General features: G+C 46.6%; 1 protein-coding gene across 9 annotated transcripts in view; it reads left to right on the top strand.

Annotated features, from left to right (window-relative positions):
* Positions 1–25422, top strand: part of LOC119457474 (calpain-A-like) — a 155296-nt gene that overhangs the window by 62662 nt on the left and 67212 nt on the right. The window contains exon 1 of one of the 9 annotated variants that reach the window (XM_037719050.2): positions 20158–20590. The exons of the other annotated variants lie outside the window; for them this stretch is intronic. Coding sequence (XP_037574978.1) covers positions 20540–20590 — 51 coding nt within the window. The 5' untranslated portion in view covers positions 20158–20539. Of the gene's footprint in view, positions 1–20157; positions 20591–25422 lie in introns of those variants that run through there. 9 annotated transcript variants of the gene reach the window in all.

Here is a 25422-nt window from a genome sequence, read left to right as displayed (position 1 = left end):
CATTTTGCGACTGGCGACGTCGTTTGTTGGCTTGTGCACTGATACGCTGCAGAGACCAAGGCACTTGTTTGTTGGCTCACAGATCCGCGTAATCTTGGATGTCCCAACAACGATCGCCATGCTGATACGGAGAAAAAGCAGGCTTAAAATTTCTGCGGCGTATTCCTCTCACTTTGTTTCTGTGAGGAAACGTCCACGATCTGCCAAGTCTATCTGACGGTCTAGTTTGGCAAAAAGACAGGGGAGGGGGGATTTCTTCTTTCTGGGGGTTTTACGTGCCAAAACCAGTTCTGATTATGAGGCACGCCGTAGTGGAGGGCTCCGGATTAATTTTGACCACCTGGGGTTCTTTAACGTGCACTACAACGCAAGCACACGGGCGTTTTTGCATTTCGCCTCCATCGAAATGCGGCCGCCGGGGCCGGGATTCGATCCCGCGACCTCGTGCTCAGTAGCGCAACACCTTAGCTGACTGAGCTACCCCGGCGGGTGGAGGGGGGATAAAAAAAATTAATAAATGACGCGTTTGGTGCATTGCTTCAGTGCGCAAAGAAAAAATACATAAAAAAAAAAAAAAACTCGCCGTGCTCGCTCGTGGCTGTAAACTTCTACAGGTCGCCGAGCACATGGTCAAGGGTTCGTTTTCCAGCGCCGACAGCATTTTGACAGGCGTAAAATGCAAAAACGCCCGTACACTGAGAGTTTGGGGCATTAACTACTGTCTATGTACTAATTTACATATCAATAAAAATGAATTGAATTGAACACGTATATATGTAACAGTGGTGTAAAACTAGCAAGAGCCGATGACATGTAACGGCGGCGACAGGTGTTTTGGCAACACGGCATGACGCCATGGCCCTGAAGTCAAGTCCTTAAGTCAAATACATAGAGAGAAGCACTAAATCATACTGATAAAGTATTATTTCAAAACTCTATCGTCAGTAATTTCGCGGTGGGAAGTTGATCACGTACTAAAAGACAAAGTGAAGGCAGAACTTTTTTTTTGTTATTTAGCGCCGAAAGCACACCGGTGTTGTGGCGCAGTAAATGTTTTCAAAACTTGATAAATTAAGTGTTTGGCTCCTTTAGAATACAATGTGGTCGATCTTCGATTAATAATTAACTAGACCGGAGCAGACGCTGTGGAAATCCGTGACGTCACATAGCTGGTACGGGAACTCCCAGGGCTCGTCAGGCTTTTCTGGTATGGTAGAAGCGTAATTTACTAATTTACTTCTTTACTAATTTTACCCTAAAACGCAAAGAGCTTTACAGATGGCAGTGGAGTACAGAAATATGTACAAAATCAGCACGACAAAAATAACATGCACGCAATTATCAAAGCTTACTTAACTCAGACTTCAAGCTGCGATGCGAAGTACGGTTTACAAACAAGAAAATGAAATCACGTTCACTTCATGCATCATTACTAAAATAACTGCGGATCGAGGAACAAAACAAGTCGTGGTCTGAAATGGAAACGATATCAGAAGGAATGTGGTTCCACTCTTCGGACGTGCGCGAAATAAATAGAAGCGTTAGTGCTACAAGGTACTGACGCTTAGCTTATATGGGGGTGACCTAAGCGGACCGAACGATGAGACGAACTGACCTGTCAAAACTGGATGATGCAAAATGCTTTGCTGCGTGTTTGCAGTGGCTGCAAGGAAAGCGTACGTTTCATTGATGTGGTACCGCTAATACGATTGTAGTTAGACAAAATAAAACACGCTGCGTTCTTCTGTTCCATTTTGAGAGAGGATGTTAAGTGCGATTGAAAGGGATACCAGATGGAGCATGCGTATTGTAGTTTGCGACGCAATTTATTTTTCTCTACCTGCCGCGGCGGCTTTGCGGCTGTAGTGCCGCGATGCTAAGCACGAGGTCGCGGGAACAAATCCCGGCTGCGGCGGCCGCGTTTCGATGGGGGCGAAATGGAAAAACGCCCGTGTGCCGTGCATTGGGAGCACGTTAAAGATCTCCTGGTGGTCAAAACTAATCCGGCGTCCCCTAATACTGCGTACCTTATAATCAAATCGTGGTTTTGGTGCGTAAATCTCCAGAATTCAATTTGCTACCTTCAGAGCTTACGAAAGATAGCGAAAACATTAAATACCGCGTGGCTCTTGCCGTTATTTAGCGCAAAGAAGGGGCTCTTATAAAAATGTGAAAAATGTGCTGCATCGTAAAAATGAGCGTATAACGTGTAGCGTTTATTCCGTAATTTCCGCCCCAGCGTTATCTTTATTGTTGCCGTCGTCGTTGCTTTTGTGACCATAAAAAAACTGGCAAGTTAATATGAAGTCATGACTGATGGCCAATACTGGCTCCTTGAACGAAATCTCGCGCTCACTGCCTCGTTTCCGGCTGTCCGCATGCAGAGGCAGGCATGGTCGATTGCCAGTCGGTGCACAAGTTCACCTGTTTTTTTCGGCATCGCGCCCGTACCTGTCGCAAGCACGCCATTCCTCTATCGAGCGCGACGTTTACCCGTCACTTAGAAACGCGTCGTTGTCACTGGCAGCTGTGCGGAAAATGCGAGACAGTTACGAATACCCCCCCCCCCCCCCCCCACACACACACACACACTTTTTCCATTTTTTTATTCCTTCATACGAATTACAATAGATTACTATATATATATATATATATATATATATATATATATACACGAGCTTATTGCTTCAGCGAATCATCCCTTGTAACCTGTCGTACATGTTTACCGTTGGAGGACGACTGTCTCATGCGAGGCAAGCTTAAAAGTAAGTTAAAACTAGGTGTTTGTTTTGAAGTTTCATTCGCTCTATTCCTATTCGCTATTCTATTCGCTAGTACTATAGAGCGATGCCGTACGTAGCGGGGGCTGTAAATTAATTTGGACAGCGTTCTTTACTGCGCACTTAAAAGTAATAAGTGCACGATCGTTTTTTCATACACCCACAGTAACGTAGTTTTCTGCAAGAATCACTACAGGCAAACATTGTTGCACGCACCCTCAGTTACATAGTTTCAAAAATTATTCTAGAGAACTCTGGTGGTGTGAGTGTGTACGGGAGCTGCTATAGCATGACGTTTCAGCCAGTATGCGAATGCTTGGTAGTACACGAATTTTCCCAAAATTCGTCTTTATTCTGGCCTTCGAATGGCTTTGTGACTGCGTAGTGATAATCTTCAACAAAATATTGCGTTATAAATGCACCAATTCACAGTGATTATGCAGAATTCACATTTATTTTCAACAGACATTTTACAGAGCCTGCTAGAGGGGCAGACGCTAAAGGCTTAAATGTCTGACAAAGGCCTCTGACCCTTTTCAGTTTGGTAAGCGGTTTAAGCAAAATATATAGCACAGTCTTGCTTTCATCACGCGAAAAATACAGAAAAACACAGAGAACACAATCATTTTACAATTTTATATATATCAAAAACAGTATCACTTTCTATGCTTGTATATATATTGTTCATTAACTACATAGATACATATATACATTAAACGTACATTACACTTCCGTGTTTTTTCTCATGCAGACATATTCATACAACACACGAAGATATTTGTCTACACACATACATATTGCACGCGTTCATATATTTACACACACCAAATGCATGTGTTCAGAGTCTTCTTGACGTGCCGTATTTACAAACTATGCTTGCATATTTAGGGGAAAAAATAGTGCAATAAAGAAACGCGAAAAGAACGTCTAAAGCCACCGGCACAAAGATTAGACAAATCCATGTGCTACTCAGCATTCCGATTGCAGAACGACCGCAGCGTCTGAATTCTCTCTAGTATTTTTTTGTAGAAAACTCTACGCTCAGTTTGTATACCCTCCCCGATCGCAGCGGGCCGGAGGGATCTCGAAGGCCACGCTCAGTTGTGTACTCGGACGCGGTTAGCGGTGACTCGGGCGCTCACCGCAGTGGCACGAGGCGGGAATGTGTAACGATAGCGTAAGCGGTATACCTGGAAGATAAAGCGTCGTTGTTCTGCAAGGCTCTCGAAAAGCGTACGGCAGGAAGGACACTGGCGATGACTAACGCCTGAATCATTTATTGTTCAGATGGTACGTGATTCATTGGCTAGAAACACCGAAAGACCTCTGGCCAACACGAAAACGCACAGGCTATTTCCATTATTTGTTCGCCAAGACATTGAATTTCGCTCTCTTGTTTTTCTTACATCGTGATCACCACCTGTCGCGGTGCCGTTATGCTGCTGAGCACGTGCTCGTAGATTCGATGCTGAAATTCGTTGTTGAAATGGTAGTTTTTATGACGCCTTGCAGCATAATTTAAACAAATGGCTCAAAATTGTTGTTTCACTTTCTTCCTTTCTTCTTCTTTTTTTCCTTTTTATGTAGCTGTTGACTCCTTAATCACAATATGACGACTCACTTCCTCGAACGCACAACAAATAATGAATTATAATATCTTTTAATGTAACGAATTCTAAAAGCGCGCCAAGTTTCCTGGTGTGCTTGCATATGTGAAATATATCACAAATTAGTGATATTTTTCAGGGCGGTGTATAATACGTCAATTTTATTCGCCTTATATGCCTCAATAAGTGCACGGTTTACTTAATTGCGAGATCGTTTTTGCTGACTTAGTTACGGAGTTGTAAACTTGATGTTTCTGTTTATACGTACATCTTTGTTATTTTCAACCACTTTCCTGAAAAAAAAAATTATAGTCTAAATAAAAAAATCTGCTCCCTACAAGTCGGTAGATTGTAACTTCGTTTTAAATTCAACAAAATTAATTGAATTCGCTGCAGTGAATGCCGAACGAAACGATTTCACCGTTCCCATGTTTAGATAGGAGCGGATAGGAGCTCTTATATATGAGGCGAAGTTTCCTCTTTAAAGTATGTTTAAGCCCACGCGCTAGAGAAAGAGAAAAGAAGCTCTATCTCTACTGCACTGTTCTTGAAGCTTATGTTAGCCTGCCTGCCCTGTGCTGTCCTTTTCTTTTTATGGTACTAATAGGTGTCGAATGACTGAATTTCTTCGTAGCAAAAAAATTGGCGTAGCACGGGTGCCGCGTGCGCAGAGGCGCATCCGTCGCCGAGGCGCTCTTTTCGCACGCCACGGAAGCCGCCGGCAAAACTTGGCCTGGCTTCTAATTGCCCCTAATTACCCGGTTACACGGCTGAGCCCTAAGAAAAGTTGGCAGTGGCCGCTTCGGGTCGCCATGGCAAACCGGACGATGCCTACTGCTTCCTTTCCTGAGCTCAGCACATGCAGGAGCCGGTGGCTGGGCAGCTGCGTTTTCTAGGCCAGTATCTTGGTTGGTGTTGGGCCGGTTTCGGCCGCGAGCTCGCGGTATCAAGTTGGTCCAACGGTTGGTTTCGAACCCCGTCCCCTCGCTTAGCATCCCGATGTTCTATCCATTAGACCACGGACTGCCCACTGACTCAAGTTGCTGGGAAAGTTAGAACACAGAAACAAACATAGATGCCAAAAAGTCCGCGAAGTATCTTGATATTGATAATCGCATTAATAGGTATCTAATTAAGCGTCGATTAATTGCTTTTCTACGAGGCACGACGTCGTCTAAGTTGTATGGCACTGTGCACTTAGAATCAACATCCAGAATTTTATTATGTTTCAGTAAAGTTGCAGGTATTTGGTTTACAGATGGATTTTGTATATGCGGAAGATATTCGGTATGCAGAACGTCATAGTCAACGACTTGTAACGGGGCCTCCTAGTTATTAAGAGTTAGATCTAGTTAAAGCTAGAGTAACAGGGCAGAAATGTAGTGCACAGAAATAAAGAACGTGAATAAAACATCTATGATTCATTACGAATGAATGAATGAAAAACTTTTATTTCGGCAAAATTGTTAGAAGAGTAAGTGCGGTTGCCCAGACATCTTCAGCCCTTCGTTTCCTTAAGGACTGGTTTTGTCCTGGCGTTGAAGCTCCGTGAGGTGGCGTCTTGCGACCTCCAAAACGCGCAGTACGGCCCTCCTTTTGGATATGAGGGTCCGAGCTGGTCACCGCAGCCTACCACTTTGCAAAGTTTTCGAGTCCCTCCGGACCTGGGTCCTCGGTGCATTCATATAGTATATGGGGAATATCTGCTATAGCGTGATTATGGCGTATGCCATGGTAGCGAAACATATTATATCGTAGCAGCTGAGAAAAAAAAAAAAGTCATGGAAATTAGATTTACTAGCATCATACTATGAGAACTCACTGCATCGTAAAAAGGGATATAGTATAACTTTAGTCTGACCGTAGTAGTACGTTTTTAGTTCTTTCTTAAATTGGTAGAATGACCGTGTGTTAGATATTTGTGAAACGCATTGTGGTCAATCTTGATCGCAGGTACAAATGTCACTTCATATACAATTTTCCGAAGCTACGTTCCAAACGTACGCTTGCCGAGGGCTCGATAGGATGGTTTACGCTGCAATAAAAAAAAATAGATAATGGAAGCCGAAAATGTTTCATGCGAGGGTGGTAAAAGACGAGAACAAAGCCAGCACTCACCTAAGGTTGAAAGAAACATGCGTGTTTGCTTCAACCTTGTTTGTGCTCGTTATACTTTGATCATCTGTTATCGATCGCTATGACCTTTTTCCATTGTTCCTGGTCGTTTTGGTTCAATGGCGTTAGTGTAAGTCTCTTTTGACCGCGCAATGGTAGACAGTACCGTAGACAATAGAGCGGCATACGCTAAAGAATTGGAGCCATTCTAGTCTTCCTATCAGCTGAGCCGCAGCTGCGACCACCAAGGACGGTTGTCAACCTTTGTATATGGAGCTGTGTCGCGCCTGTCGGCTGCTGCAATGGTATTACGCCGTTATCTCGACTAGTTGCTCGGAAATTTTTTCATGACGAGTCCACATTGTGTGGGGCAAGTTCTTCCCCGATCATAGCGGGACATTATCTACCACGCTTCCTACGACGATTTTATAAATTACGTAACTCTGTGAATTTGTTTAAAGTCATTCTTGATTACATTTCGGCTCTGTCTTCTTGAAGAAAGTTTTTCTATAAGCGAGCCGCCGGTTACTGCCGTGCGGGATTTTCTTTTAAGGCAAAAGCCTTGTGTCTCGTTTTCGAGGTGACCTTGAAAAAGTGGTTCCAAAAATCGGGAAAAATATGTACGAAAAAATCAATAACTCCTTAACGTAATTCAAACCCCATAAAATTATATATCAATGGATAGGTAATTACATGAGGAATATAAATATCGACAATGATTATGATAGTCATTAAACAATTATGATAATTAGCATGACAAAACGGGAAAACGGGTGGAAAACCCCGAGAAGTGGCCAAGAACCGAGAATTAATGATAGTAATGGGTTTGGTGCAGCTAAATTAAAACACCCTGTATATGGTTTTATATGCGAATATACAGGGTGTGACAGCGAACGCTTTCAAAACAATTTTTTTTTAATTGCCTGTGGCAGATAGCATAATTCTAGTCCATGAGCTGGTCTACTCGAAGAGGTGGACATTACTTGCACAAGAAATTGAAATGCATAATCGACTAATTAACAAAAGTTCACTAATTATGTTTTAAACTTTACCTTAATTATGCGCCGCCACCCGCCGGGGTGGCTCATTCAGCTAAGGCGTTGCGCTGCTGAGCACGAGGTCGCGGGATCGAATCCCGGCCCCGGCGGCCGCATTTCGATGGAGGCGAAATGCAAAAACGCCCGTGTTCTTGCGTTGTAGTGCACGTTAAAGAACCCCAGGTGGTCAAAATTAATCCGGAGCCCTTCACTACGGCGTGCCTCATAATCATAACTGGTTTTGGCACGTAAAACCCCAGAAAGAAGAAGAATTATGCGCCGCCATGTTGCAATTTACAAATTCTATAGCGGGTGAGACTGCAAGGCATATCCACTTGAAAATAATTGTGTGGATGACACCATTTACGAGATATGCGCCGTCAAACCTGCGCTCAAAATGCACTGTCGTTCCAGTTACTTTCTTAACAAAACGTCGTTTTATGCATTGAAGCACAAAAGTAACTGGAACGCCAGTGCATTTCTCCGCAAAGTTCGGGAGTTGATATCTCGAAACTGGTGTGTCATCCTGAGAATTGGTCCCAAGCCTTGCGAACTCCCCGGCTAGAATTTGTAAATTGCAATATGTGCCATAAGGTAATTAGTGATCTTGAGGTGATGGCCTCACGGTAGCTCTGTTTCATCGACGTATTCGCGGCAGCTCTCGGAGGCACGCTACGAGGCGTGAACTGCATGTCAGCTGTGTATTAAGCGTCCTCCAAAAATTTGGAGGACGCTTAAGCTTCACCTTTAAGAGTGGAACGCGATAGCATTCGAACATCCCTGGCTGCTTATCAGGCCTTTTTTCTCGTATATTCAAATTACAATCCGACGCTATCATGTCTGTAAGTCGTAGTTAAGTCGTACTTTACGATTTTTCCGACGCATTTTACTTTGAGAAAAAATAAATTCAATTTTTATTCACTAACGCCTTGTGCCACGCGAAGGGCCTGCCCGTTCAGGGTGGTTCGAGATGATGTGGTTGGGCATGATTATTTCGACCAAAGACGCCGGCGCTTACGCCAACACCGACGCCGACGCCGGATTTTCAGCGACACGGGGCCCTTAACGCTATCGCGTTAAAAGGCAAGGCAGTCTAGATGAAGACAATCTACAGACCGGTTAAAATAATTTTAAGGGGCTGTGGACTCTGCAGTTGTTCTACTGCCAATCTCAAGGGCATGTGTTCCCTTTCCGCAGAAGTTTTATAACCTGTTACAACGTCGACGAGCGTTTGAAATTCAAATCGGGACCTGCGACGTGGGGAAGCACACGTACGCATTGCGAGTAGAATTACCACAGTAAGTCGTGGCGTTCTAGGTTAGACAGCTAATCGACAAAAAGAAAGAAAAAAAAAATGATTCTTTCAAGAAATAAAAAAAATAATTACTGCTTTCTCTCTAAAACGCGTCTAGCTAGTGTCCGGCTGAGCTATAGTATCCGAAGCTGCGTGCACAAGCGCCTAAAAACTGGCTTAGATTTTTCAGGAGTTATAAAAAGTCAAATGCGAAAAAAAAAAAAAAAAAAACTAGCAAAAGCAATGTGGGTGAACGTCGGGCTGCTGTCACCGCCTATGTTGAGTAACTCCCTCAACCCCGGCCCCACTTCTGTTTTTTCGTTATTCTATAGCAACGCCAAGTTTTGTTTGCGTGAACGCAAGCGGAATGTGTTCCAAGAAACTCGGAAGGCGGCACTCCTTGTCTGTAGAAAGTGACTAATTGCTTTGGCGAAGCCGGGAAATATACATGGCACTGGCGTTTTCCTTCGGGTGTTTCCCATTCGTCTGGTGTGTATCTTTTTCATCGTGTTTGTTTCCATTGCTTGTAAAAGGTAAAGCAAGAAGAGAAAAAATATTTTTGACGCACGCGCACGCACGCATACGTATAATACGTATAACAGGCACGCACTTAGCGGCAGGATATCGAACCGGAACTGAATCGAAAACCCTGAAAAAAATATATTTTTGTTCGAGCCGGGAACTGATCCTACAGAACGTTCCGATTAATTTTTTTTTTCTTTTTTTCACACCGGAGCGAAACCGAAAGGAAAAGCAACGGTTTTCGGTTCACGTTGACTTCCTGTTCTGGAGTTCTTTATCCACATGAGTGCATACACTTGTGGCTCAACTAAGCTACCTCATTTTTATATACCCACAAGCTTCCAGTGATATTAAGGCGAAAGGCTTATATGTCTCGTTTTGGCTGACCTTGGAAAGGTGGTGTCAACAATCGGACAAAAAATCGGTAAGAAATATGTACAAAAATAGGTAACTCAATAAGATCATTGCAAACCCCATATCATCGTATATCAATCGATAGGTAATTACACGAGAAATATAAATATCGATAAATGATCGTAGTAGCCACTAAATTCTGATAATTAGCACGACAAAGACGGAAAATGGGTCGAAAAACACAGTGGCAACGAATCGAGAATTAATGATAGCAATGGGTGCAAGTATGATTGATATTAACGATAATGACAGTAGAATACAATAAAGACTCAATAATGACCATGACTCTGGAAAGAATGACAGTGACTCAGCGAACAAAGATTAAAACGCTCAAAAACCACCGGAATGGGTTCGGACGTGTGCACTAAGTGAAGGAAGCACTAAAGGATGATGGTAGAAGTCATAGTCATGAGCATGATTCAGCAAAAATCACAATGAGTCATCGAAAAAAAAAGATTAACACTCAAAATCCACTGGAATGGGTTCGGATGTGGTACTAAGTGAATGCTAAGGATGTGGTACTAAGTACTAAGCTAAAGGGACTCCCGAGTGTTTTAAAAGTAGCAGCGTTTGTTCGGTTATTAGCGTATTGCGTCAGCGGACAGACTACATGTTGTTTTAACAAAGTAATACTTGCAACGCATCGCACGCGTGGACTCGCCAGAATGTGATGCCTGATAAGTACCTGAGACAGTCGAGCACATTTAGGATGACCGAGCTAACGTTAGCCAAGCTGTTGAAAAAAAAAAGACACGGTGCAAGATACGACTTTAAAACCTTCGTCTTTTGGTCGTCAGACTTCTGACAATTAACTTAACATCGCAAGTCTTGTATTCGTATTTTGTACCGGGATTTTTTAGATTTTTTTTCCCCTTTCAACAGCTTGGCTAATGTTAGCTGGGACACTCTGTATACTTGCTGCTTGGCCCCAATATGACTTCGAACGGCAGTCTCTTCCTTAGCGCCACTTAACTACAGACCGTTCAGTGAAAAAGTTCTACTGGGCCATATATTGACCTGCCATATCATTGAAGCGAGCCATCAAGGCTCTCTTAGAATATTTAGTTAACACAATCCTCGATTCGAGGCTCTGAGCAGGCCCACCGAACACGAACGTGTAAATATTCGCATCCTACTGCCCTGTCCTTATCATTACTCCTAAAGTCTCATACTTTTCTCCTCTCACCTTTACCCCCTGAGCAGAGTAGCAGACTAGAGGACCTCTCTGCGTTTTCTCTTTTCTCTTTTCTCTCGCTCTTCCTCAATAAAGCTTCGTTTATTTATTTATTTATTTATTTATTTATTTATTTATTTATTTATTTATTTATTTATTCATTCATTCATTCATTCATTCATTCATTCATTCATTCATTCATTTTACCCTCGGTACAGAGTACTTTCAGAGGGGAAGGGCAATTCACAACAACAAAAAGAACACAAAGCACATTTTATACAAGAATATAAAACAATAGAGGAAAACTATTAATAATGCGAACAAGCTTCTTATAGATTCGCTTCACATAGGTTCCAGCGTTGACGTTGCATCTGCATAATTCTTTTATAACTACGTGCGGCCTGAAGAACAAACAGGTGTAATTATTCGGTGCAACTTAGCAGCAGCATCGCGTTCTTCTACAAAATAAATTTGCGCTGTTTTCCTGTCATTATTCTTCGGCTTTGTAAATGAACATGAACCGGTTTGAACCGTTACTTTTTCGCTCCGGAGTTGAACCGGAACTGAACCGTTTTCAGTGAACCAAAACGAAAACCGGAACGAAAAAATTTTCGGTTCTGCACTCTGCTTAGCGGCTGCCCCAAGAGGTCGCATCCGTGATCAACTGGCGGCCTCTTACGCAAGCATCGTAAAGCGCCCGAAGCGCCCCTCCATTTAATTTTTCATTTTTCATTCTTTATTTTTTTTTTTTTTCGTGGACTCGGGCGAGCTAATTTTAGGTACATGAGCCTCGCGCCTGTCGAGGTGGCGGGGGCGAACAGTCAACAATAGCGAAAAAAAAAAAAAGGAGAAATAAAAAAAAAGTGTAGTAAAACCGAATAGTGCATACGAAGCATGCGGTGTATGTCGAGGCACACCGGAGCAAGAGGGGCTGGGGCGGAGAGAAGTATGGACAAGGATGACAGGGGCGTGGTCTCGATAATACGGTGCAGCGTGTTGCAAAGCTTGGCACCGCAACAACCTATTTGGCGACACATAAAGTCCACGGAGTTTGAGTTCATTTCGCACAAAATGTGCAGTACGGTCGACTATGAAAGAAAACACCGTAAAAAAAAAAAAAAAAAGACGTCTCATATACGTTACACGCACAATTAAGGCAACATGAAATCATGAATTACACATTGCGAGGAACTTGACCAAAAAGCAAAGGCAAAATTGGAACACATTAAGTTGAATGCTTTCTTTCATTCTTTTTCTTTTTTTCTTCATGTACCGAATGTTGCATCGATAAGGAATTCTTTATCAGTGACTCTATAGCCTAAACGGCTTGCCCGTTTTCGCCGAATATTTATGCAGTTCGTATTAGGAATATATGGCTTAGTGCTTCGTCGAGAAAAAAATCGCATCTACACGTTACATGGCTGACAAGCTATATCCCTTAGATGGCATACTCATCCAAACTTGCCTAATCCATATTAAAACAGGCAAACAAAACACAAAAGATCTCAAAACATCCATATCCAATTATACACGATATTCATCATCAGCCTATATTTATGTCCAATGTAGGACGAAGGCCTCTCCCTGTGATCTCCAATTACCCCTGTCTTGCGCTAGCTGATTTCAGTTGCGCCTGCAAATTTCCTAACTTCATCACCCCACCTAATATTATATGGCTTCAAATGGCTGCTTTAATGCGAACGTACAACGCAAACTATGTTTTGTCCAGTTACCTGCGCACGGACTTACGAACGGTACTTACAAGTAAGTACAGTTCTTTTTGTTTCCTTGCAAAGTATATAGACCATTGGAATTCCATAGCCGAGAACATTCGTTCGTTTTAAGTGCGCGATTGTTTAACTGCACTTGCTAGCAATTATTCTTTAGTTTTGCATCATGTTTGTTATACTACCTGTTATTTATTAATGTCTAGATGCACTTTCTGTCTGTCGGCTCCAACTTCTAAGAATACGAAAAACGCCAGTCTTGCGGAGCCTTGGTAAGCAAGGAAAGACGCAAAATCGAAACACGGTTTTGAAGCTTATCGCGCATGCGCACCGTGACGTCACTAGATTTGGACAGCGTGTGCCCAAGGGTTAGATCGATAAGTAAGAATTACAATAAGGAACGTGGACGCGAACATGTAGCACATGACATTCCGCTGTTCAGTCCACAACGTTAGAGATCTCGGCGAGATCATCTGCGACAGTGTTTGATGAAGAGGCCAAAAAGGCAGAGCGACGGTGAAAGCGCGCATTCTCGCTCGTATGCTTTTTTCACCAGCGCCCGTCGCTGTCTATTTCATTTCTAGATATCCGTGTACGTGCCTTCCCGAATTTTGAGCAGCTAACATGAACAAACAAATTCGACAAATGGACTTCTCTTCGTCACTTGCTCCCCCCGAAGAAGTTAGCCCCCTTGTTGAAACATTGGCTGCAGCGCTGAGACATCCTCTTATTCTACCACTGTTGATCACTTGTAACCCAGAAAGTCCAAATACCAATTCCAGATATCAAGGAAAATTAGAGCAACTTGATCCCCTTCATGTCTTGCTATCGAGAGCATACTTTCGTGCCAACGAATAATAAAGAAAATAAGGAACGGTGGAATGGTACTTGAGTTATAAATTATGTAATGTAGTAATTGGTTCGCTGAACTATCCGCGACATTTCACTATATCAATAACGCAAATATGTGCTTTGCGTTAACTTTCATTCGCTTAAGTCAGCATTTTTAGGTATCGAAATGAGCTTATCAAAAATGATACGTCGGGCATTGAGGGGTCAAGTGCAGTTATGTGTTACAGTTGGCCACCACGGCTCTTGCCTTCACAGCGCTGCCCGCATTTATTGAGACCGCGCGTGTGTGGCGACCGCGTTCGAAGTGCAATATTTACGTAGCCTGGGCGCCGACGGGTGTGAGTCAAGCGGCGGCGGCAGTGCGGTGGTTGAACGCGCGCGGCTGCAAAACAGCGAGCATCAAACGTTCGCACCGGTTTGGATGTGCACGCACGCGCGCGTGTGCATGTGTGGGCCGTGTGCGAGCGGGATCCCATGGCAGCGCAGAAGCGCGCACCGGTTCCCCGGTCGTATAGCTAGTTCGCAAGGAAAGTGTGGGCTGTGTGCGTGTTCTTTTAGGCTTTGCGCCGGCGTTCGTGGAATTTTCTCAGCTCTTTCCCCCGCATTTTTCGAATCTTCTATTCTGATGGTTGTCGCGTTGGTGCTTTCTCATTTCTACGTTTGCGTGCATGCGTATTCTGTGTAGGAGGTGCTCCAAGTCGAACAAGTTGCGTAGCCTGTGTCATCGTTTCTCTTTTGACGCAAACGAGTGAGGTCATCGGTCGTGGTCGTTTTGGCCGTGTGAACTTTTCTCATCCCCATTTTGAGACTGTCGGTGCCCATTTTAGAGAAATGAAGCTTTGGCTTAGCAAAATAGTTGATCTATTTGTCTATCGATTGATTGAAAGTGAGATCGAGCGGGCTTAAGCACCGTCCCAAAGCTACACCTTCGACACGAGAGACGCTGAATGACTCCTGATTAATTTAATCACCTGGCGTTTTTTAACTCGCACCTAAATTAAGTGCATGGTCGCATTTGCATTTTGCGACATCGAAACAGGGTGTATCTACGGCTTCAAATTCAACCCGTGACCTAGAGCACATCGTCCGAATGGCGTGGCCACTGAGACACCGTGGCCTGCACTTCTGAGTTAATTGTATTATAACGGGCCTGCCGTTTAACTGGCGTTACAATAAAAACAAATCGATTACTTTATCTGATGCAGCATAAAGGCGTCTTTCAAGGTTTTTTACACGTTCGCACAAAGCTCAGTGGGGCTCCCGCTTTAGACTGAAGAAAGAGAAGCTTCTTTCTTTCTGGTTAATTGCGCAATACGCGTGTCGAGGAGCCAATGCACTCTGCGCGCAGAAAGTTGCAAGGTTTCGGTATACACCATTACGGACTTGGCGGTCCGACTTCGCAACACTGCTGCCTTTTCTTCGTGTGAGATTTACTGCTTTCTAAGTGGTCGGCGAAAGGCGGTTTCGCAAAGGAAATCGTCGCCCTTGTGTCGTTAGCCATGCCTCGCGACCCTTCGCTAACTCTTTCGGTTTCGCCACAGCTTTGGCCTGCGTACGTAAACAGGCCTGCTTTGTCGTCTTTATTTTTTCTCTCTTTCTTTATTTTTACTGCTATAGTATGAGGTCGTCCTTGAATACAAGGGCAGAGAGATCCGCTGCGTAAATCCAGCTATGGAAGCATCTAAACACACATATTGCTGTTTGCGGTCACTGCGCTGGCATATCGATTCGGTCAGCGTTTATGTCGTTTCCGTGGCCACGAAAGCAGAGGAGGTTCTCGCACGCCTTAAACCAACGCGAGTGGGTTGGAAAATTAAGCGTATTTATTTTCTGTGTGCGTGGCCCAAAGCCACTCACACACACACACACAAAAAAAGAAATTCCTTTAATTTCCACTTCGCTGCTTTGCCCATTTCGCGGGCTTTTCATGTATCAATATTAAGATTATCCACACTTTGCTTTCTAGCGTCATTGGTTATTGTGAACGCATTCGATCCCTCTCTGAATGATTTTCAGATGTTGTGACGATCTTTCTTTTTTATCTTTTCTTTCCCTTCATATTTTTTCGGCGTGGTTTTCTGTCCTCATAGTTTTGACTCGACGGACCACCTATTTCTCTGTTTTGCTCCAGCAGAGCGCCGGTTATGTGTTGTACTCATTACATGGCCTGGCTGCACTTCTGAGTTAATTGTATTGTAACGGGCCTGCAGTTTAACTGGCGTTACAATAAAAAGAAATCGATTAGTTTTTTTTTTTTTTTTTTTTTTTTTTTTTTTTTTTTTTTTTTTTTTTTTTACACGTTCGCTCAAAGCTCGGTGGTGCTCCCGTTTCGCGTTCGGTTATAAACAATACGGCTGTCTTCCTGCACATCACTTAACGTTATGCCAGCCAATTACCGTTCCACCTGTCGTTACACAATCCTTAATTTCGTTTTCGTTTCTTGTTATATTTGATATTGCACAATAAGGGTCCGAAAGGCCCCGTTTGCACCACGGTTGGCGCGTCTCAGAAAGACAACCTGTATTCGCTGTTCTATCTCAGTGTTTGCCAAAGAACAGCGCTGTGGAACCGAATCCGTAGACGCGCGCTGACTGACACCTGAATGCATGACAGAGTGCCTGACAGGAGCTAGTGCACTCTGTCGTTTGTGTCTTGTGGAACGTCACCGCTATCGCTCACTGGGCGAGTATGTAGACTCTGCATATATATATAGCGTCGCACGTTCTGTCGGCTCGCCACATGACCTCGACCACGCACGAGTAGTCTTGGCTCCGTGACAACAGCGGTTGAGGGGGGGAACGTCTCTGCGGCTCGCAATTATTTATTCACGCCCTTTCGTCGACGACGCTGATAGCGCGTGTCTCGCGCTAATGATGTCACAACCCGCGCCCACGTATCCTGCAGAGAAGCCTACACAGCAGGTGCAACGCTCGCTCGCCGCGGTTGTGGAGGAGGCCGAGATCGCGGGTTGGATCGTTGACTCGTGCGTGTACATTGATCCGCGTGATTTAGTTCTCACTTTTGTATATGTTTAACAGCGAAGCTGTTAAGGCCAGCCGTAATTTTTGGTGCGTATCAAGAAACTACCAAGAAAGAAAAGCTTTCTTTCCTAGGCAGGATTCGAGCCCCGTGCCCCCGGTTCCAAAGCCAGCGTCGTAACCACTAGGCTATACAGCCACGCTTGCAGAACATGCATTTATGCGAATCATATGATTGCGTTCGAGCGTCCTCGTCTTCGTCCACAGCTGGCGCGTTCGTACGCTCGTGCTCTGCGAGGTGAAGAAGTTTTGTGCGCTATGAGAGCGAGAGAGAGAGAGAGAGAGAGAGAGAGACGCATTCACGGAGCGGGTCTCCTGGAACGCGGTGTTGGCACTGGAACGCGGTGTCGGAGTTGCAAGCTGCGCTATACAACGCGCAGTGACAGCCGCAAGTCCGAGACGCGTAAAAAGAAATTATCATCATCATGAGTAATAAGATTAAAGGTTCCGGAAAATGCCCAGCATTTTCACTTCCGTAGCCCAGCATTTTCACTTCCGGAAATGCTGGGCCACGATCGCCCATCTTCGCTGTTTCAAGCGTTGCGCGGCCGAGTGCATGGTTAAGCGTTTTTTCTTTCTTTGATGGCTTACTCATTCCCGCACTTCGTTAAGCGTGGTGATGCATTAATATATTATCACGCAGTAATATTATCACCACCGTGTTCCCCACTCTGGGCACGCTGTCGTCTGCGCAGTGATGGGAACGTCAGATCAAATTCATCAGTCCTATAGCTGTGGAAATCTGACGGGTGGAGGGAGCTTCAAGAAGTGGGAAAATATTGCAGCTTCGTGCTCTAGTCTTGAATGGTTGATAATTTTTACTCTTCTTGAAACATACCCTGCGGATTTCCCCAGAACTGATTTGCCAAGCGTGGTGATGGGAAGATTTATTGGCGCATGCTTGTCTAGATTTTGCTGAAAACGAACCATGTTTCTGGTGAGCACGAGGTCGCGGGCTCGATTCCCGACCGCAGTGGACGCGTACGTGGGGGGAATGAGATAATTCTCGTTTACAGTGCTTTAGGTACACGTTAAAGAACCCCAGGTGGTAAAAATTACCGCGGAGTTCTCCATGACGGCGTGTCTCTTTACGGAACGCATGTTACGGGACGTTAGACGATACAATTTAATATTTAAAACCCGTATACCGATAGTTCCCTATATTTTACGCATGTTTCGCTGAAAATGAGTCGCGTTAATTGTTACGTAGAATGAAGCCTCCCTTATATGTATAATGACCTCCGGGCCTTTAACGAGAAAATAAATGAAAATATCGTTAAATTGTGCGAGATGTGTTCCCTTCATTGTTTGGTGGTATTTAATGCACTATACACCATCAGGGAATCGAAAGCGCTTTAAATAAAAAAATCATAAAATTGTTATTTTGTTAAACAAGGCTTCAGTGTAGAAGCAATGTTGTGCTCCTGCAGTACTCATGTGCACGGTCCCTTTGAATTGTGATGATAACGTTCATTTCTTCGCCGTGAATTCATTCGTTTTGTTTTATTCTTTTAGGAAAAAATGTTTTCTGGGGAATGGTGAAGGCGGGGGATGGAGTTGCCTTATAGCTGTGTAATTCATTACGCACACGTGCTGCTTCGTTCCTAATAGCATCGTTTCATGTGCAACTTTCTGGTACCGCTAGCTCTCAGCGCGGTTACGGAACGACCCCGTGTTATGATTAAAGCCTTCGTTTTCATCATTCACGGCACGCCCGGTTGTTTGTCTCGGCTGACCTCTTCTCGGGGGAGGTCATATAGCAACAGGCAGCGAGCGAAACAAAACAGCCGCAGAACGGATCTCGCGACTCTTCCAAAACGACCACTTCCCGAGGTCCGCACGCATATATACAGATGAATAAGGCACGCGCCTGGCCGTCGTTTAGTTAAAAGCCTCTCCCTGCCGCGCGATGGCTTTTCCCGTTAAGTGGAGAAGCGCACTTGCAGTGCTCATTAGCCAACCTTGTTTTCCTCGCATCTTTGAGGTCGTAGGCCCTGGAGGGGAGATGTTCTGGTAGGAGGCGTGGAGGTGGAGGGGGTTGACCCGCCCATGTGTGTGTGCGTGTGTTAGCAGGGTGTTGGGAAGGACCTGGTGCTTGTTCCTCTCTCTTCTTCCGCCTTCCCCCCTCAGCACGTCGAACTTATTGCCTGCCTTAGCGATAAAAATAGAGGGCACGGCGCGGGGAAGAGCCGCGCTTTCCCGCTTGGGGCGATAGGCGGTCCTCTCCGCATCCTGCGGCTGCTGCCGCTGTTTCGTGGGCAGCGCGGCGTTGCCTGAGAAACGGGGCCCCTCGCGTCGTTTCCTTCCTCCCGGCCGTCCTAGCGTTGTCGGCGTCGGCGAGAGAAAGAAAAAAAAGAGCGCCGGCGTAGTTTATGTGCGCGAAAGTACGCGCGCGCAGTTTCCGTCGCCCAGTGCAACGCGCGAGGAGTTGCCTGAGTGTGCGGCCGGTGGACAGCAAGGCAGGGCATCCGTGGGTCCGTGTTGTAGTGTGTGCGGTGTGCGCGTTATGTATATGTTTTGTTCCGAGTGAGCCCCGGGGTCCAGGCGCCGAGTGACCGCGGTGGCTCGAGCACCCCGTATATTAGGGCGCGCGTGCGTTGCCAGCTCCACTTGGGATGGTCAGTCCATGGTGTCTGCACCACCTGTTGCTTTTGTCATCGTCGCGTCTCAGATCTGCCCCGTCGTTTTCCTTGCGTGGCTCGCCGTCGCCGCCCTGCGGTCTTGGGAAATCGAGAGAGCCGAATTTGTGGCAAGCACTGGTTTACGCGTGAGTCTTCAGATGTGTACTTCTGGTGGCACTTCGTGAAAAGTTGTGCATCGACGGGCGCGGTTCACTCTGCTTCGCAGGTATCGTCGAATATATCCTTTTGAGATTCTGCAGTGTTAAAACAAAATTGTTGCTGGGATACCTCCTGTTGTAGTTGTCGGAACACATCACCAGTGCTTCAGCCCCTATGCTGTATTCTCCAACTTTTTTTACCTGAAATCGGGATCCTGTACCATCGCCCGTCTATTTCTCATCTCAGCTTTATCGTGTTCTCCCGAATGATAGCTTCGAGCTTGAACGTGTTAATCGCTAACTGCATCTATCCGAGCATCACCTGTTGATGCCGCTCAGCTTCTTCCCGTCTTCTGGGAATATTCGTTAAGGATAGCACCGAGGCACCACCTTGTGGATAGCCGTATAGCAAACTCCTCGCTTTTCCCGGCCGTCACCGCAACAACTCTCTCGGTTGTTGCAGACGCGGTCGCGGCTCGGCGTTCCCCTGCTTGGAGCCTCCACGCTCCAGTTTCCGATCCCCGCTGAGATCCCCAGGGCTTGTCGGCGGGGCGTTGGCGCGCGCCGGTGCAGACCATACGGGAACTTCGTCGGCACCGCTTTAGCTGTTCGCCGCTGCTTCTTGAAGCTCGTACCGTGTATCTCGCTTTCTCAACAGTTCGTGCAGAGCATGGTATACAGAACCGCGGTTACCGTTGATTCAGCTCGTTTCCTTACAGCCTTTTCTCGCTGAATGCGCGTCTGAGAGGCGGCTCTGCAGTCGATAAGAATTCTCACTCTCGTCGGCACTGGGATCTTGACGGCTGGTTGTTTACTTCAACTTCAGACTCCTTTGCGTGAAGTGCATGCAAACGTCTGGTCCTGTCGTGCGTCGATTGATGTTCGTCTCGGTCCCCAGTTTTGTGCAGTCCGAGACACGCTCGTCCTGTTTGTGACTCAGATTCGTCGATAAACCACTTGTTGGTTGGCGCTGCTTCTAATTCTAATCGGAGTTTCGTTCGGTCAATTCTACTTGTACTAGTCGAACTCCCAGAAAAGTGCGACTATTCTTCGACTACAGCATCTGCATCTTCTATACGTCGCTTGAAGACTGTCGCCTTCGTTGAGCAATTCGACTCGCCGAAGCCTTTACTACCCTGCACGTTTGACGAGCCTTTTCTGACGCGCTCACCGAGCCTCTGTTTATAGCTTTGAAGCTCTATGATGACGTTCACCGACTTGTTTCGCAAAGGCGCGCCGAAGACGAAGAAGGTAAGATCTCAACCGAGTGTCACGATTGCTGCATGCGGGCACTCGCATATCTCTCATTTTCCTACGCTGTCACGTGTGTTATAGATGGGTGAGCTTGTTTCTCCGTCCGGTGCGCCTGTATATTAGGCGCGTGTAGTGTGCTTTGCTGTAATCGAAGACTTTACTCGTTCTTTTATGTGCCGCCTGGAACGTTACGATTGTATCGCTTTACGGCTGTGAAATATCCCGGAAAAGGCGGGGTATGTGTTGGGTACTTTTGACGTGATCTCGCAGGCTTGTGTACTTGTATTGTTTGCATGAGCTTTCCCAACGGAAGTGTCTTTTTCTCTCCCTCTCTCTTTGCTATCCGGCCGTCTCGAGCGCTTCCCGTGCGTTGCTTAATTATGCTTCCCATGCTGGTGTTCGCATACGCAGGCGAGGAAAAGTGTGAATGGCGCGTCATGCACGCTTACTCTTCGTACGACGGAGCCTGTTGCATGATGCGACCTTTGATTGCTTTCTTTTCCTTTTCTTGCTTTCTTTCTTTCTTTTGCATTTTCTGCAGGCTGCTTCCAATGACGGCGTTTTCGTCGTATACAGGGGCGTAGCCAGAAATTTTTTTCGGGGGGGGGGGGGGGGGGGCAAGCTTCTGCTTTCCTCTAGGTCACGTGATCGATAACAAATGTCGGTAGTTTAAGCAGACTCTATACATGTATATCAAAGACATGGGACCCCCCCCCCCCCCCCCCCCCCTCTCGCGTGTGCGTGTGCTTGTGAAGAAATTAAGTAAAAAGTAAAGTAAGCTCAGTAAATACAGTAAGTACGACAGGTACAGTGGGCGTTTGGAGCAACGGTCTCTCATCGCGCCACTGAATGGACCAGCCTTCGAAAACGCATCATTGAGACGACCCGTGCGATCGGAGAAGACATCATTAATTGTTAATTTCCGTTAAGCGTAGATGGCGTCGTCCTCGTCGGGGCGAAGTGCGTTTCACAAGTCAAGGACGGCTATACGCGTGAAAATGCACGTGTGACCAGGCTATACCTACTCCCATAGCAATAGCTTGTTCGCTGCGTCTTTGCGCTCGAAAACTTAAATACGCGCAAAAACGCGTAAGGCTTTTTTTTTTTTTTTTTTTTTTTTTCGAAGCTTTCGTCGCCCTGCTCCCTCATACGAGAGGGTTGCATTTCCTGCGGCAAATACATGGGCCGCTGTGTCTTCCGCTGTGTGCGAGCGTGCAGCCGTCATTTGTCTTTACGTCAACAGATTCAGAATTGTACAGAATATTTCACAGCATAGATATGGCATGTGTACGCATTTTAAGTAGTGCGTGCAACTCACTTCTGCTTCACTTACGCCGGTGCAAACAGGAAGCGGCTTTGTACCTCACAGAATCTCGACTGATTGGTGTACTAGTGATGCAGGAATGAACTCCGGTGTTGTTCAGTACATAGTGCACATAATCAATTTCTCAGGACGCGTGAACTCCGACGAGAACTGTCAGCGCCTGCAACAAGAGTTTACTTACACTGTACTGCGCACAGCAGTAATTCATGCTTGTCGGCTGTCTGTTTCGTGCATTCTATTGCGGGTCGGTGGAATTTCACTGCTGTCATCAACCCCTACGTGTGTACATTGCTGGTTTGGGATTCCACAACAAAACAGCAACTACCAGCCTTCCGTAATTGCTGGTTTGGGATTCAACGACACAACAGTAATTACCAGCCTTCCGTAGGGGCGCAATCGCAAACAAGAGACGTTTCTCGCGCAGACTTAGGGCCCATTCACACTTGCGACTAGGCGAGGTCGCGCGACCAAGTTGGTCGCAAAGCGACCAGTCGCAAGTAGTCGCAAATGGTCGCTTTTCTCGAAATGCGATCGTTTCGTGCCAGTCGCTCACTGCTCGATTTTTCAGTCGCGCGCGCGACCGCAGTCGCAGAACAGCTCGACCAATCAGATGCGAAGGAACAGGACGTCCGTATACGCTGACGCTTATTTTACGCGGCGATGACATTTCAAGCAGACGTGAACGGCGTATCGTGATACATTTCGGTTTAGCGACTCGTCGGTCGCATTTGTAAAGGCTTATTCACACCGGCGACTGACAGTGGTCGCGCGACCAAGTTGGTCGCAAAGCGACCAGTCGCAAATGGTCGCAAATGGTCGCTTTTCTCGAAAAGCGACCATTTTGGGCCAGTCGCTCACTGCGCGATTTTTCAGTCGCGCGACCGTGGTCGCAAAGCTGCTCAACCAATCAGCGCCGCGCCGAAAGTGATGTGTGTCGTCGTCCACGCCAAATGCAATGCCCGCGTCACGATATGCAGGCTACAGGCCCGTAATTGGTGTCTTGCCTTGCGATTCTGGGACGCAGCAGTTGCAGCAACGTGTCGAATGTACGCGGTCGCATTCGCTGGAAGCTAAACAGCAGGAAAAGAAAGCACAACACAAACCCTTTTTCCAGCTGCCGTTCGTTGGATGAGCACGCCACCCAAAGGTGAACAGCGGGTGAACAGCTTTGCTTTAATATTACGCACCGAATAATACTCAATGCGAACTAGAAATTACGACTTGCTCTCTCTCGATAATACTCGTTGTCATGCGCACAAAGTTCGGGCAGGAGGCGGCTTGCGTGGCCGGTCACTTCACGCGAGCGGAGGCACGGGCGCACCCACGAGCGTCGCGTTTTCTTCGGAGGCTTCCGCGCTGCCACAGCTGACACCCCGGCGGAGCACATCAGCACAGGGACGGCGTCTTCCTGTTCGCTCGAATCAAAATCCAGCCATCGCTCGAAACAAAATGCATGGCTGTTGCCGGAACGCGAAACCAATTTACATAGTGCCAGCGAAGTGCGCGCTGACTGCGTAGATCCCTAGAATTCTCGCTGAAGAACGAGAATGTCCGGGATTGCGACTTGCAGGTCGCGCTCAGCCGGGCTTGCCGGTGTGAACATCAGTCGCCTTCGGTCGCTTTTTGTTCGCGAGTCGCAAATGGTCGCGCGACCTCCTCAAGTCGCCGGTGTGAATGAGCCTTAAGTGTGAACGTCGTTCGTCTTGAGTAGTTTTCTGGTCGCCAGTCGCAATTGGTCGCGCGACCTCGCCTAGTCGCAAGTGTGAATGGGCCTTAAGCCTACGTTCACACTTGGGAAGCGGCAATCGGGCGGAAAGGCCAAAGCGGCCTGAAAATTTTTTCCGCGCCTGTCCAAGTTCACATTTGTTTTGCTACCGCCGCGGCTACCGCGGCCGCCGCTGCCGTTTTCGTCCAGATCCATCTCGTCTGCGTACGTTATTTTGTCGGCGTGGTGGCGCTCATTATCGCATTATTTCGAGCGGTATGTTCATTCTTTGACCCACGTACCGTCATCAAAAGTGATCATTTTACACAACTTCGCGTTTCATCTGCGACCTTCGGTAAATTCCTCGTTGGCGTTCCGTAATTCTCCGCACACGGGCGCGGTAGCGCTGAGTCACAGGTTGGTGCCTAGGCGTGAGAATATTTCTTTAATAGCTTTTATTTACAAGTTGTAATAACATTTCATCATTTCGTATTGTCGGCGCCTCCAGGACACCAAAGGGGCAACGGGAACACCACAGCTAAAACCCGGGCTGGCCCTTGTGTTGGGGCTCGCCAAAGCCTGCGCGTCCTACGTGAGACCTACGCTCCCAATCTATCGTCGCGACGAGAAAAGCACCCCGCGACTTCTGCAACATACCGTATACGTGCGAGGAGAATTATGGAGCGCCAACGAGGAATCTGCCGTGGAAGTGGAAGAAGAAATGGCTTTTACACTTCTACCTACTTGTTTTCTAGAAATGGACAATGAATAAACGGAAGACGCGGACACCTCGGAAACGGCGGTGGTGGGTTCGCCTGGCTTTGAGCGCGAGAAGTTGGGCCACGCCAAGGCTTCGTTGCGGCACCTCCGGTCGCGCGACGTTCAATACACTATCGCGAGTATTGCTGACAGTACGTTGTACTGCCACTCTTGTCCTAGAGCAAGGGCTGGTTCTTGATCGCGTCGATCAGCATTACAGCCTATACACTTCTGGTGCCATGTTTCAATTTTACGACCGGTTGTTTACATGCTAGTGTAGCTTCCAGTGAAGCAGAACGACTTTCCGCCGCGTTTCCGCTTCGCCATGGCGAAAAAATCGGCCCGAGACCGATTTGGCTCGCAGCCTGTTTTTCTGCCTGTTTTGCCGCCTAGGCGGGCAGATTTTTGCAAGATTTTGCCGCTTCCGACAGCTCCGAGACCAAGTGTGAACGTAGCCTAAGATCCTGCGCGAGCGCGGCCTAACCGGCACCTGAAGGGAAGCGGCGAAAATGTATACCGGAGATTTCGACCACCTGGGGTCTTTAACGTGCACCTAAATCTAAGTAAACGGGCCTCGAGCGTTTTCGCCATCATTTAAAATGCGGCTGCCGCATTTGTTGCTTCAGATTGCGGCCGCCACATTCTCGCCCAAAACTTCACAGAGTGTCAAAGCCTTGACAAACACCGTGACAGTTTTTTCCATATGCAGACATGATTCGCTGTAAATTACCAACCAAACGGAAGCGCCCAGGAATGAAATTGTGATAGTAGCACCGGTTTCATGAATTATGTCAGCGCGAAGCGACGAAAACAAAGGGCGGGTAAGTGGGGGGGGGGGGGGGGGGGGGGGTTGCGGGAAAAAATTCGGGGGGGGGGGAGGGTTTGAACCCCCCCCCCCCCCCCCCTGGCTACGCCCCTGGTCGTATACAACAAATCGGTGAAAGTTTGAACTGGAACAACAGAACGCGCGTCATGCATGATTTTCACGATACTACATCTCGTATACGGCGCCATAGAGTTCATGCAATATTAAAAACTCTG

The sequence above is a fragment of the Dermacentor silvarum genome, chromosome 7, assembly GCF_013339745.2.
Source record: "Dermacentor silvarum isolate Dsil-2018 chromosome 7, BIME_Dsil_1.4, whole genome shotgun sequence".
Lineage (NCBI taxonomy): Eukaryota > Metazoa > Arthropoda > Arachnida > Ixodida > Ixodidae > Dermacentor > Dermacentor silvarum.
The sequence above is the reverse complement of the archived record's forward strand: the minus strand, read 5'-3'. Positions and strand labels throughout refer to the sequence as shown.